This window comes from Lepisma saccharinum, chromosome 7 (genome assembly GCF_977018435.1).
Source record: "Lepisma saccharinum chromosome 7, izLepSacc3.1, whole genome shotgun sequence".
Taxonomy (NCBI): domain Eukaryota; kingdom Metazoa; phylum Arthropoda; class Insecta; order Zygentoma; family Lepismatidae; genus Lepisma; species Lepisma saccharinum.
In genome coordinates, this window is record NC_139235.1 from 92,862,871 (window position 1) to 92,878,178 (window position 15,308).

Genomic DNA, 15,308 nt, shown 5'->3' on the forward strand with positions numbered 1-15,308 from the left:
CATAGAGAGTTCACATAGGGTGCAAAGAATGCTAGGATTTCTGTGCTGAAGTTTGATACATTGCTTTCCTTAGATATATGCTGCTATATGAGATGAAAGTTGTTATTTTGTATTCTTGTCATGTCAGTACTGACCTTAGTACTCCTGAAGTGTAGTTAAACATGTATAGAAAACCTGCTTTCATAGCATGTAATAGTAAATAGCATTAATTATTAGAGCATAGCATGCTTATTGTGCCAACATGATTTCTGATTTGTCCCTGATTCGAGTCCCAACCTGGGCATCGGCATTCCTTGTGAGTGTCCCTTTCTCAATTTCACTAATCATCACTCATCTTCATCTTCTTCATTAGCCAAAGTGGCAGAAATGTGAAGTAAAATAAACCAATTTGTGATCAATGACATAAATAATGATGTTATAATTTCTCATTTTATTGGTATATCTGGCACATATTCAATTTTTATATAATATATAGAAAACCTGCTTGCATAGCTTGTAATAATAAATAGTATTTATTATTAGAGCATAGCATGCATATTGTGCCAACATGATTTCTGATCGGTCCCAGATTCGAGTTCTGATCTGGGCATGGTCATTCTTTGTGAGTGTCCCTTCGTCAGTTTGACTAATCATCACTCATCCTCATCTTCTTCATTCACCAAAGTGGCAGAAATGTGAAGTAAAGTAAACCAATTTGTGATCAATGACATAAATAATGATTTTATAATTTCTCATTTTATTGGTATATCTGGCACATATTTAATTTTTACATAATATTTCAACTGGTTGTCGTAATTAATTATTTTAGAAATTTTCTTTCGAGGTTGGGTAAAATTAAATTTTAATAGTTGTTTTTATATTGTTATCATCACTATATCTTTTTGTTACATATTTTTCTGAACAGAGAACCTCTCTTTTTCCAGATGTCTAAGTGATGATCAGCTGCTCAGGGAGTGTGGAATCAGCAACAGTATTCACAGGTTACGAATATTGGACTCAATACGAGGTAAGCTTTGTGCAAGAGCTAAATATAATGAAAATGCAAATGTATATTGATTTACAAGTGATATATGTATATTTCCTTCTTCCAACATTTTGATCTTCATTAAGGATGCAGCATGATGAACAAGAGCCTTCCCGATAAAGTAGTGTCCAATGCTGTCACCTTGCAACTGCTAGAGTCTCATTTCTGGTGGATTAAATTACCACATTGACTTAAATGAGATAATTACAACCCAAGAGTCGTGCAGTTCCAATTTTAAAATGTAGATCCAGTCACGATTAGCTATCTGAGCATAAAATGTGCTTGAAACACTCTTTTGATTTAAACAACTGCCAGAAACCATAATTCCCTCCCTTTTTTTGTCCTATTTTTTCTTATGATGCATTTTATCATAATATATTTTAGGTATACACTGTTATTATTTCAATATAAGGTGAATAACACATCTCTCTTTCTTTGTAGAAATGAAGACTGGCTTTGCAGATTCATCGGAAGAGAATCTTGGGAAAACTCTTGATTGCTTTGTCAGCTATCGTCGATCAAATGGATCCCAGCTTGCCAGGTGAGGGGAAATTTTAAAGTTGTTTATGTATAGTATTCAAATAATGTAATGTGACAGGAAACTTACACTCTGATGTAAAGACTTTCCAATGAACATGTAACAATTTGATTTTTTAATATTCTTTGCATTTACAGCACCTTAAGTAATGATGCTGTATCAGAATAATATGGTTATTGCTGCTATTTTTGAAAAATGTAAAGTTTTTGTACTTACAATTCAATATTTCTGCTTCAGTCCAACATTTTGAACGTGTTCCTAGATCTTTCTTCAGGAATTAGAACATTAAAAAAGTTAAACAAAGATGGGTTTATCCTTTTTGAATGTTATAATTCATTGGACCCCTTGAAGAAAGATCTGTAAGCAGGTCTAAAATGTTGGACTGAAGCAGGAGTAAGTTAAAATACTTTCTTTTTTAAGTTTTTCAAATTATAATAGTTACACAAACATTCAAAAAAGTGTTTATCGCTATTTATGTTCATCAGTTTAAGAATACACTATGCCAATGTGGTATTCAGCGGTGGATTAATATTTTTTTAGGGGAAAGGGTGAATTTTCCATTGTTGTCGCCTGCTATGTTACTTGAATGTTTATTGTTAGTTTGACTACGGAACTGATTGCATAATTTTAGATGTCAAGAGAGGTCACGTGTTTAGACCTCAAAAGGAGTTAGTTGTGCCATTTAATCTTCTGTAAATTAATCATTTACTGTTAATTTGAGTCCCTTAATACTTAATCCATCCATGCTGGTACTAAATGTCTGTGGTTCGCTATGTTTTGTGTTGCAATGATACTCAAAGGTCTCTCTCACACAGTGCACCCTGGGAACTGAATTGTCTCAGGCCAACAGGATGGTCCACTGTGGAGGTGTATGCTGTCCCATGTTTTGTTTGTGTGCTGAGTGACCCCTATGAAGGTGAAAAAAAAAAGTGCTCCCCTGTGCTTAGCACCATGCCATGAAGGCATGTGGGGGTAATGCCCCACACTTTCTTGATCCGGTCGTGAGTGGGGGTGATGTGATCAGCATCACGCCCCTGACCGGCTTTACCCCCCAGGGTTTCCCCCAGGTACCCATGTCATTCGATGTTGGGTGGGCACCGGGGTTGCTTGCAACGTTAGAAAAGTTCCTGGATTTGAACCGGCCAGGGATCGAACCCGGGACCTTTAGCATGGTAGTCAGACACGTTACCGACTGAGTCACCATGGCCATGAAGCCTTGGGGAAATTACACTGAAACAAGTAATATGTGTCACATGTCACTTGAAGACCGACCAATTAACTGCAGGTTTATGCCACTGCAGTGTAAAATGATGCTAATGATTGGTTCATTCTCAAGTGACATGTTTATTGTGCTGATGGAGATTTTAATCCTCAGTTACTTATCGATTTTTGTCTTCGTAAAGGATTCATATCAGAGTTCTAATGTAGACATACTGTCTTATAAGCTCCCTCAATAACATAGCTAATGCTGTTGACTTATAATCAAGGGGTCCTAAGTTAAATTCCCAGTGGAGGAACATCATAAAATGGTTCATACCTTACTTCAAACTGTAGATCCAGACCCAATTACCCTATTTGACTTTGATTTAGTTAAGGGTCATGTTCTTGCATGATGAAACAGGTGCAGATAGCCTAAATGCTGATGAACTTATAATTTTAAATTTAATCAGTCATTTTTTGTAACCACTCTGGTGAAAGAACAACACATTTTGGTGGGAAGTGATAGGATTTTAGATTTTTTACAACTGATAATGTTTCACAATTTGTGGCTCTTTATTGGCAGTGGGAAAGGTTCTGTAGATTTGTTTGCAAAACATGGGAAGAGGTTTTTAGCTAGCACACACTGAGGGAATTTCTACGACTATAGTTGCATCCATAAGTAGCATGGAATCCTCACTCTACGATACAGACTGCACCCTTTCATTTCTCTCCCTGCAACCCACCTCTCCGTTGACGTTTTCTTCTTTGTGTTGACGTGCGTGTTCTTCGAATGTGATTTCAGTTTGTTGAAAGTTCATCTGCAGCTGCGGCGGTTTTCTGTCTTCATAGATGTGGAGCGACTGGAAGCAGGAAAGTTCGACAACAACCTCCTGCAAAGCATCCGCCAGGCGAAAAACTTCCTCCTCGTCCTCACCCCCAATGCACTCGATAGGTGCGTTGCGGACCACGACTGCAAGGACTGGGTTCACAGGGTAAGTTTGATTCCTAATTCAGAAGTGTAGTCAGTTCATAGTGTTGAATGGAATAGAAATAATTTGAAAACTGTTTCACTGATAACAGTAGCAACGAACACTATGTATTAATATATAAAAAGAAGCCCCAGCATGTTTGAGAAAATAAATAGTTGTAGCTATAATTTTAGGATTATGATATTTCTGCAAAGATTTTGCTTCGTTTCCATGATTACTTCAAATTCAAGAGAGCAATGATAAAATTAAAAAGAGAAGGGTTTTAAAAAGATTGACGGGAAACATAGATTTGAATGTTTGGGAATCTTTGTTCATTGCAGAAGAACACTGGAAGAAATTAAATAATGAGAATGGTAACAGAGGTTTTCTTTTCCACAAGTGGGGTAGGCCACCATCTTTAATATTTAATGTAATGAAAGACATCAGGAATCTCTAAAAGCAATGATGATTTTGAATTGCCTGATAATATTTGGAATTGATAATTAAAAAAATGTGATAAAAATTTTCATCTAAAATAATAATAAAAACAGACTGCTTGTTTCACAGTTAATTTGCTATGTTATAACATTGACAAAATCCATTGTATAACTGATTCTTTTTTGTTATTTTTTTAACTATTGTTATAACTGTATCTTTAATCAAACTAAAAATAAATGTCTGATGAAGGGTGTGTGTGTTCTGAAACGTCACAACAAAAACTGTGTTTTTATACTTGAATCGTAGACTACAAGATAAATAATAATAAAATTGTTAACAGAATAGATTCTCAGAGAGTATGAAACTTTCTTCCCCTAGTTGGAGATGAATATACTGATTGCATTAATTTTAAACAAGTATGGGCTCCTCCATAGCCAAATGATTAGGTCCCAGGTTCGATTCCCGTTGGGAGCCCCCAAAATTTACGTGGATTTCCAGCATCGTGAGCAGCCAGAAAGCTAGATGAAAGCAGTGACTACGTGTTACCCACTTGGTAGGCCCTGGTTCTCAGAAGTCTTGTTATGCCATAGTTTATTTTTTTAAATTTTTAAACAAGTAATAAGAATTTAGAATATCAGTCTGGCTTTTCGAAATGAGAGATGCTTTCATTCATGAGAACCTTGGGGGGGATTTCATACTGTGGTGACGTAAGACAAGTAAGTGACTTGCACAAGGAGTTTTCACATCAAAGGGTAATTCTTCTTCACAAACTGCACAACTTTACTAGCCACTTTCCCATCGAGTCTTGTATAAGCGTTCACTCTGCATGCATGACAGGAAGACAGAAGAAACGCATTGCTGTATAGAAAATGGCCTGGATCAAGTCATTGTGTGAGAACCAGAGGAACGTAACTCCAAAAATGTGGTTTGGCTTTGGAACAAATGTTGTTTCCACTTTAAGTTATGGTGCACAAAGTAATGAAATGACTTGTTTTTCTTGTTGCAGGAAGTAGTCGAGGCTTTGCAGTCAAACTGCAACATCATCCCCATCATCGACAATTTTCAATGGCCAGAACCGGAGGAGCTGCCTGAGGACATGCGGGCTGTTTGTTACTTCAATGGAGTCAGGTAGGCAGTTATTCTGATCATGCATATTTGTTATGTGTTCTAATAAAACAGGGTCAACAATGAATCCCAATATTGTAACTCATTTATGAGGGAGCAGGAAAGGTTAAAAATAAACTCCCTTTGTCTTATCCCAATACAGCATACCTGGCCTTGCCCAGGTTTAACAGATGAATATTACCCAAAATATGTTTTCGAATTTTCTCTCCTTTAAAAAGCCTATGGATGTCGACAGGATTTTTTCCAGGGGTGGGGGTGGGGGGGCAAAGGAGGCATATTGTTCCCAATAATGATGCCCCTCAATAACACTGCTTCAGTCTGAAATTATCATATTTATTAAACGCAATTGACATAAATTGCTGTGACTGAAATTAAATTGTGGGAGAAATATATAATTTTTAAGTGGACATTCATTTTCCAGGGGAGGCATTCCTCCCCCCCCTCCCCTTCCAGACGTCCATCGAAAAGCTATGATATTTCAAAATCTGAACAATTACATCTGCTTAAAATTCCTTCTTGAGCATTCATGTATGTGGATCTTTGTGCGAGTTGCTTTCACAGTTAACTAGCTAGTCGCAATAATTTTGTTGTATAAGCCTATTAATCTATTGTGAATATCTAGACAATAGCTTCACTGGCATTGACCAAAGATTCAGCTGAGTCATATCTAAACATCAATTTGCTGTAAACTCAAGGAAGTGAGTTCCTAACCAACCAAGGTAATGAAAAAAATCAGGAATATTTAATATCTTTGTTGTCTTTGTACAGAATATGGGTATTTCATATATTTATTGCCACTATACTAAAGAAACTGGCATAGTGGCTGAGAGTTCGATCTTTCCACTTATGTTCCCAGGTTCGATTCCTAGACTGACTGGGCACGGGTATTCGTTGTGGGTGTTAGGCTCATCATTTTGATCTAATAATTACCCATCTTCATCATCATGTTCACCCATAAGTGACCAATAACAAAAATACCAATACGATACATATATTTCTTGCAATTTGAGCAAGTGCCTTCACATTTCCATCCTAAAGGAAGTTAAAACACAACAAGAATGCCAGCTAATTCATTTAAGAATACCTGGATGAGTCAGGGAATGTAAAATTGTAACCTTGAATTTGTGGGTATGAAAGAAAAAACACCTTTGGAATATCTATCTAATGTTAAGTTTTAGAAAACGTATTGCCAAAAAGTAAATTACTAAGAATAAAAATTATTGCAGCAAAATTTAATTCATATTAACATCAAGACTATGGACATTAGAGCAGAAACAAACTGACAAAAGGATGTGACAACCGGATGGTAAACAAATCGAATACTTGTAATACATAATATATATTTCTTTGAAATTTAAATAAAATTTGTGTTATATATATGTTTTTTAGTGCTGTCTATTGTTGCGAAGTTTGTAAGTTGTGGAAATCTAAATTAATTAATAAATTTTAAAATATTATTTTAAAACAGCAATACTTGGCCAACATATAGTTTAATATATAGAGAAAGTAGATAAACTAATGGTGAAAAGCTATTTCAATTAACATCATATGGAAGCCTCTTTACCAGATAGCATGAAAGAAAATTCAACACCAAGTTTCTTAATATTATAATTTTGGAAGACAAGATAAAGATAGATTTACAGTTTGTAATCTTCATTGAACTTTATATTTTGTTGTCCTGTAGGTGGATCCATGATTATCAAGAGGCATGCGTAGACAAAGTTGAGAGGTTCATCCGAGGTGAGGCAAATGTTCGCTCAGACGGCCACCTCGGTCGCTTTGCTGGAGTGAGGGGAGATGCAACGCCTGGGACTCCATCGGCCGTGGGAAGGCACCCGTACCAGCGAATGCACAGCAACGAAAGCGGAAAGGGGAGTGCGTGCTCCGACAAGGATATCAATGGAAACTCTGGGGGTGGAGGAGGTGGGAGAGATTGACTAGATGGCCCTGTCTCAGCCAAGCACAATAGGTAATTTGGATAAATGTTTGTTCTGAATTTCAGGTCTCGTACACACAGTACTATCTAGTCATACACAGCATGTAGTTCATGTTACAAATGAAAATATTCCTACCTCCACATGACCAAATATACATCCACACAAGAAGCTACAGCTGTAGAAAATTCTGTAGGGGAAGATATGGAACATGAAGTGGATTTCCTGTTCAGGTTTCAATCACTTAACAGTGTGTTTTTTGGTGGGAAGCAGCATGTAGAGTTGGCAACACTGCCTAAAACATTCGCATTTCGCCTGGAGAAACAATCAAGCAAGACACGTCTGTAAGTTGCGTGAATACAGTTCAGTTGTGTTAGTTAGTGTGTGTGTATATATATATAATGTGCATTATAGTTCATAAAATATAACGATTTTACCAAACTACAATGTCTACTGCATTCGTACAGAATTACTATGGTAAAGCAGTTACAGCAATCGCAAGCACTTTCCTTGCATACATCTAGTCACATTATTGTAAATTATGTTTCTATTGAACAACTCCTAAACATTGATTTTGTTATGTTGAGCAAAAATCCTTCTATTTCATTAGTAATGGTCTGACAAAGGGAACATGCATAATCCAACCAGTCTATGGGAGCTGTTGTTTCATAGGAAAAATAAAATATGAGATGGTAAAAATCCAAATTCACGTAAAGATTGACTAGTGCAATGCAATCATAGAAACTGAGTTACATAGGTGTTAAATAGTGCACATTAGCATGTACTTTAGTAAAAGCTCTATACAAAGTTTTCTCAAGTACATTCAAGTCAAAATTCTTGAATTTTGCCTCAAAGCTGCAACAGTGGTCTTGCACATGGGCACAACTTTTGAATAACATTGGGTGGGCTCAAACACTTAAGTTATAAGTTTGCAGAAAATCTCGTAAATCCTTCCTTCCATGAATCACATCATGTTATTAATGCACACCAAAATGCATTCTTACTTATTTTTTTAAAATCTGTTATTTACTGATTTGAATAAGCACTCCACCATGGACCACAGTAATATATAATAATAATAATAAGACAAATTATTGGGTGGGCTCAGGCCCAACAGCCAAACTTTAGTGAGGCTTCCTGTATTGCCTTCAGTCACTTTCCTTTCGTATGTGTATCATTCTAAATTGTTTAGATGTGTAATAAGTTCAGTTTGCAAGAACCTTTTCATTAATTTGTCACTTTTCTTTTACGTTCATAGGCTGCGTAAATCCTCATCACCTCGTGGACAAAGTCCGTCCCACACGTGGGAAGGGTTGAAAGGTGCCAGGGCTCCAAGCCCAGCCAGAAGACCTCCAGCTAGTCCACAGAGTCGCCTGCATGCACCACCTCGACCTCCAAGCCCAGTGCGTCCACGACGAAGTGGCGGTCTTTTCTCGTCACCGCCGCCAGCACCACCACCTCAAGCGTCGCATGCCAAGAGCAATGGTTTTGGAAGGTCACGCAGCCTTGATGGACTTTTGGATGAGGCAGGTAACACGGAAAACAAGGAAACCGCCGAGAACAACGAGTCGCCGGAACAAGTAGTGAGTGAGTGTGAACAGTACTTGAGTGCGAACGACCTTTCCATAGATGCACCCGAAGAAAACTGCGACGGTGCCACCCTTTTGACTGTGCCCAGTGGGCTTCAGAAATCAAAGAGCTGTGACGCTAACTTGGACGGGGTCCAGGAAGAAGCTAGTTCTGTCACAGACAGCACTCTCTCTGCGGAGGGAAAAGGCTCCGTAATGTCTCTGCCGCTCACGGCTGCGGAACCGAAACGAAAAAGGAACTTCATGGACCGATGCGTGAACAAAATGAGATCACTCATGAGGAAGTAACAAGCATGATCTTCTGTCACTTTCTTCTTGACTGACTAATATTGGTGCTTCGATACTCAGTGACTTTAATGCACAGCGTGTTAGACCCCCCCAAATTGCTTAACAAATATTGTTCTGCCTTCAGATACAACAGGCCTAAATATTACTTTCACACATATGCTTTGTATGTGTTACACACAAAAAAATTGTAATAGGCAACACAGCAGAGTAAGCAGCTTCAAGCAAGATAGAAAATAGTTTTGTGTTAAGTGTAAAAGGTGTTAATTTTTGCCGTTAATCACTGGACTCACTTATGCATAATGAAGAATCTATTGCGTCCTTCACTTGGTTTGCCTAAAAGATAAATATATATTATGAACATTTATGATGCTTGACAAAAGACTCATTGTTTAGCAGAGAAACATTTTGTTACTGATTGAAGATTATTTTAGTTAAGCGCGAGTGTTTTTTTTTAAAAAAAATGAACTAGTGTTTGTGTGTGATGTGCAAATGATCGTATGGTTGTGAAAGAAAATTTGTGAATGGAAGCTCTGTTTTATTGTTTTTCTTTCCGTACCAAAGTGTGTGTATTGTTGATTACTTTGGCAGCTACTATCAGTGGAATACATTGTTGTCCTAATTCTCACTGTGGAGTCCATTGCAACAATACTTGTGATAATTCAAGCATCATTATATGCCCAGTGATGTTGGTTCAGTTTTTCCCTGGTTTTAAGAAATTTGACTGACATTGTGGCATTCGTTAAACGAATCAGAATGCATATCTTTCTTTAAATATTATTTCTGTCCATCTTTTGAAGAAGTGTCTTTGCAGTGCGAAAACATGACCTGTTGGAGAAGTTTATGACCAACTTTCTAAGATCCATCTATAAATTTTTCAGATAATTCTCGTGTATGCATAATTCTCCCATACATTCTAAAATTTTTGGAAATATTTTCAGATATCCCAAGAAAGGGATTTTTATTATGTATTACTTAAGATTTCCGTGCCTTTTAGCTTCAAGAAACACACAACAGTTCCATCCAGTAGATATTGTTTCTGCATAGGAAAATGTGAAATCTGTATTTTTATCTGTTTTTAAAATCGCTGTTGCTCATGTAGTGTTCATAGAACACTCGGATGCTTTAAGATTATTAAAATCATGACAACACAGAGAAATAATGCATAAAAATGCATTAAAAAGTTAATTTGCTAGCAAACATGTACAATTTTTGGTTCACACTGTTTGGTAGAGCAAATAAAAGTAATAACTTAGCAGTAATATATTTCACATAGTATATAATTTATTTTCTACATACTTTATTATATAAAATGATGCCTTGTTGATATCTTGCTGCCATAAAAATGTCCTGTGTATGCATGAATAGAGAAAATGTAATTGTTGTAAAGAAAGCATTGTTGTTTATTTAATTAAATGTAAAAACCATTTAACTTGTATAAAAATCATATTTTTTGTATTACATATATATATTAATGCCAAGTTGAAACAAAAACAAGATATTGTTACATAGAGAATTCTGATACTTTATTTTTTGTGCATTGTGAAGTATTTTGTTCTTGCAAAGCTAAACTAGAGGTTGACCCATTTTTTGTGGTAGCTTTACAGAAAAAAAAGAGAAAAATATTTAGTAATTTCAGCGACATCTTGCACTATGCAATTAATTTTGTATAGTTTTTACCACCAAATATAGCAGTGTATAAATACCAATGTGGGAAGTGTATTTAATATGCAAATAAAAATATATTGAATTATATCTTGGCACTTCAGTACATGTCCTCATTATCATAACAGTGATTTTGACGATTCTCTTTCTTGAACAATTGCAGTAAAACATTTTTACTCTTGCAGAAGCAGGAAAAACTATTGAAAATAAAAGGTTGGCAAATATGTCAATCATAATCCTCAATTGTCAGTACTTCCTGTTTGAACAGAGTGCATTTGTTTGCATACCCCCTTCCTTGTGCTTTCAACCTTCTCAGAAAGAGTCTTATTGGCTACACGTTTCGTCTGCTGTGTTGGGTGGTATCCTAAATTTTACGAACAGTTAGTGACTATATACAGAGCATTCCCTGACATTCGCTACAAGACTCGGTGGCAAGCGGCCCAGCGTCAGCGCTTGTCTTTCCCGGTGGACGGCGTCTGCGACAGTCGCTAGAGGCGGCTATTAAAATTACAGTTTTCATATTGTGTACTAACCTTGACTACAGAAGGTGTTGACAATGATGTCCCTCTGCTGCAACACATTCCTGGCATCTCCGAAGGAAATTGGCATTTACACGTGCAAGTTCGTCTACTGTAATTCTCCCGATTTCTTGTACAATACTCTCTTAACTCACAGATGGTGTGTTGATTGTCTTTGTGTACTGTATTTTTTTAGATTTCCACATTTTTCTTTCCACTTTTAATCAGAACTGACCCTGTTACTCTAAACTTTTTTACGAGGTTTAATATAGTGGTCCTATGGAACGGGAACACCAGGAAATTTCGTTGCAAAACATCGTCACACTTCTCCACAATTCCTCTTTCCAAAGTAACGTTAACTCAACAAGATAAATCCTTCGTTGTAAAGTAAACTTTTGTGGTGCCATATTAAGCCACAATCTTCAACAGACGGACACGACACAACACAACTTCGGAGGGAGGATTGTACTGACGTCAGTCTGCAACGTCAACAGAAAGGGAAAGAGAGTGAAAAAAACAGACTGTAGGGTGCAACTGTCGCAGACCCCGTTCACCGGGAAAGACCAGCGCTGACGCCGGGTCGCATGCCACCGAGTCTCGTAGCGAATGTCAGGAAATGCTCTGTATATATTTTACTCATGTGATCTGTACGGCTGTGTTAGAGTTGTTGTAAGAGGACCAATAAATAACAGGTGTTGCATAAATAATTGAGGGATTGAAACATTTAGTGCAAGTAAACTATTGAACTTAACGTTAATGAAACCAGTCCAGAACGAACGAGGAATGCAAAAAGTTTGTGCGTGTATGTTTTGCTAAGGCGGTTCTAAAGCCATGTTAAAGAATAGGCCCAAATTCCCAAACAGAACTGTAGCACTAATATAGATTCGGTAAGGAAGAAATTTTCCGATATGAAAGATTGTTTTATTCACTAAAACCTGGAATACGTATAATTTTGTTACGATTGAAGGTATTTAAGTTTATGTGCCGTATCATCGTGGTGCTAATTTTAGCACACACTGTTGCCAAAATTTCACTCCATGTTTTCTAGTGATATATTGAATGCAAGTGCTTGATTGCCCGAAACTCAAACCAAGCTACCAGATAATAACTAATGTAACTGCTACATATAGGAGAACGAGGGGACAAATATTTCATCCGGGATGTGAGAAAAATTTAATCATTTAAAGGTAAGTCTTATATGTACTTAATTGTTTGTTGCTTGATATATTATTCACTAAAAGCAAATCGTTTGAGTTTGTAATATGAAACAGATGCAGAATGAATATTTATTTAATGTTGATAAAATATAATGTAAGTTAATTTCTGCATGAATATCGCTTGAACGTATCTGCACGAGGATGTAAAACTTTAGGTTATGCATGATCAAGATATTTGTCGTGTTAGCAAGAAATATGCCTCTAATATGGATTACACTGATTACATATGTTATTATTAAATCAGTATTGCACGAAATGATCCATCACCATTCTACCCGTTCTATTCACATGTACATCGAATTGTTTACAATTACAAATCAGGAGATTGTTTCACAATTTCATTTTGCCCTTGTACGTACATGGTCGAACAAGCCGTTTTGACATTTTTTGCTTCTATTTAGAAACTAGGAGGCATTTTATACAACTTGCAAATATTCATGTACATGTTAATCTAAGTAAGATTGGATGCGAATAGATTTGGAAGTAGATTTCTGAATGTTCTACATTTTATAGAATCCTTTCTGTTCTCTTCTTTCACAGAAGCACGTCAGAAACCTGTTGTGGAAAGTGTATAATTCTGTTCTCTTGAACTTTAAACATTTAGGACAGCTCATAGTAACAGTTTATCATAACTTCATGCTTTAAGATTTCTTCTTAAATTGTAAAAGTACGACTGCTAAGAAACTAAAGTCTCACCACCTACCAATCCATAGTTTGCATGTTCATGGAAAATTTACAAATTAGTATACTTGTATATTAGTGAAGATTATTTCTCATATTGTGAAAGTACAAGGGCAATCACATAATTGTGGATAGAATAGAGCATCCTGGAAATCATATTTTGTCTTGAACATGTACAGAGCATTCCCTGACATTCGCTAGGAGACTCGGCGGCAAGCGGCCCGGCGTCAGCGTCAAATGAAAACCGAACACCCGCTACAAAGTGACAATGGAGTTTGTTTTATTCAAAAGTAATTGCCACAAGTGTTAAGACATTTATTCCACTGGGAGACGAGACGATCAATTGCAGTCTTTGTAGAAAGAGGTAGGTCGCTGATGGATCCACAACCTCGCCCACTGTTGCACTTCCTCGTCCGGATGAAACCGACGTCCACGAATGTCTTTCTTCAGGTCAACAAAAATGTGGAAGTCACAAGGGGAAGGATCGGGGCTGTACGGAGGATGTTCAAGCGTTTCCCAGCCAAATGTCTGAAGCTTATCCCTCACCAGATTGGCAGTATAGGGACGGGCGTTATGATGCAAAAGGATGATTCCGTCCGACAGCATTCTAGGGCATTTTGACCTTATGGCGCGTTGCAATTTCTGCAACGTGTCTGCATAGCGCTGCGCATTGATTGTGGCTCCACGCTCTAGAAAGTCGACAAGCAGAGGGCCCTTGTAGTCGAAGAAGAAGCTCATCATGACCTTACCGGAACTCGTATGGACAGCCTTGGATTTCTTTGGCGGGGGAGAATCGACGTGTTTCCATTGTTGGCTTTGCCGTTTGCTCTTGGGCTCAAAATGGTGGCACCACGTTTCGTACCCTGTGACGATACGTGACAGAAACCAGTGGCGTAGCATGGGCATTTCGGGTGGGAACGCCAAGTCCGAAGGAAGGGTCGGCCCTTTCTTGCTTAATAATTTACTTATGGTGTTAGTTGTCACAACAGGTATTATTTGCCTGAAGTCAGCTGGGTTTTCAATACAACATCATCCATGCATGTTTTAGCTCAAAAATTAGATGTCTCACTATGCCACAAATGTTTTGAACTCTGGTGTTTTATACCTCTTTGTTATACCTTTCTGCATGACGCAAGTCATTAAGAAACCTACCTGAATCACAAGCGCCTCTGAATAATAGACGTCATTGTTGTGGGTGATCCAACTACTGATTGATTTGGTTTATTTTACTTCGCTTTCCTACCACATTTGGTTAATTGCGAATATGAATATGAGTGATGATATTGATGAAGTTGATGAAGGGACACTCACAAAGAACATCCATGCTCACTCCGGGATTCGAATCAGGGGTTTCTGTGATCTTGGCGCGCAGTGCAAGACACACTGACACGGAGGTGGGTGGATGATTCAACTATAGTACACTAAAACGACGTAACAGTGCCGATTATTAATTCAGACCACTGTTTATTACATCTTGAGAATGTTTATAAACATTTTAAAATAATTTGTCCAGAGATCATTCGATGTTAAGAGTTTTCAAATGAATGCTAAACATTTCCATTGACAGATACTAACAAAATAATAATAATAATAATAAAGAATAGTTTTGCGGGTTAAGTGGTAGAGCAGCCACAGGCTGAACTTCTACCACGAGTACTTCACCAACTTATTTGACAAAAACAGTGTTGATCTTTTAGTTTTTAATGCACATCGCTGTTCGTGCGATAAATTATACAATGCAGTGGCCATTATGAAGTGGTATATTTAAGTTTAGTATAGTTACATCATATTGCGTATTTTAGCATCACATAGCACGATTGGCATGAGCAGGCATGAATGCGAAGAACCGGGTAGGATTTCTACCGCTGTCGTCTGCTTCAGAAGGCAGGAAGGGTCACATCAACCAATCACCGTAGCCCTCTGCTCCGTACGATGGCGTACGAGAGAGCATTTGCGTGCGTGCTGTAGAGATCCAAGCTTTTCCTCCAGATAGACAGCAAGGAATATAGAGTCCTTTACGCCGAACCTGCCTGACGTCCGGCCAGGAAAGGCATTGAAAGAAAATGCTAGAACGAGTGTTGTTAGTGGAGTGTTGCAAGCGGATCGCGAAAAATAGTATTATAATG

At 37.5% G+C, this 15,308-nt stretch overlaps 2 protein-coding genes across 15 annotated transcripts in view; both read left to right on the plus strand.

Annotated features, from left to right (window-relative positions):
- The window catches only part of Sarm (sterile alpha and armadillo motif), a 247,392-nt gene extending 238,768 nt beyond the window's left edge, over nt 1–8,624 (plus strand). For 13 of the 14 annotated variants that reach the window (XM_083125635.1, XM_083125634.1, XM_083125636.1 and 10 more), the window contains 6 exons: nt 924–1,006; nt 1,466–1,565; nt 3,565–3,754; nt 5,175–5,296; nt 6,978–7,262; nt 8,486–8,624. In XM_083125635.1, the coding sequence (XP_082981761.1) occupies nt 924–1,006; nt 1,466–1,565; nt 3,565–3,754; nt 5,175–5,296; nt 6,978–7,230 (748 nt within the window). In that variant the 3' untranslated portion in view covers nt 7,231–7,262; nt 8,486–8,624. Of the gene's footprint in view, nt 1–923; nt 1,007–1,465; nt 1,566–3,564; nt 3,755–5,174; nt 5,297–6,977; nt 7,263–8,485 lie in introns of those variants that run through there. The other variant, XM_083125647.1, reaches the window with a different exon arrangement.
- LOC145990559 (uncharacterized) lies at nt 7,372–10,856 on the plus strand. Its single transcript, XM_083126252.1, has 2 exons — nt 7,372–7,571; nt 8,486–10,856. The coding sequence occupies exons 1-2, from the start codon at nt 7,372–7,374 to the stop codon at nt 9,102–9,104; spliced, it is 819 nt and encodes a 272-aa protein (XP_082982378.1). The 3' UTR covers nt 9,105–10,856.
- The last annotated feature ends 4,452 nt before the right edge of the window (nt 10,857–15,308 follow it).

Excerpts from the sequence above, each read along its gene's own strand:
- LOC145990559 (XM_083126252.1), top strand. The coding sequence starts at position 7,372 with ATGACCAAATATACATCCACACAAGAAGCTACAGCTGTAGAAAATTCT. Across the intron at positions 7,572-8,485 it reads CAATCAAGCAAGACACGTCT|GCTGCGTAAATCCTCATCAC; the intron begins GTAAGTTGCGTG and ends TTACGTTCATAG.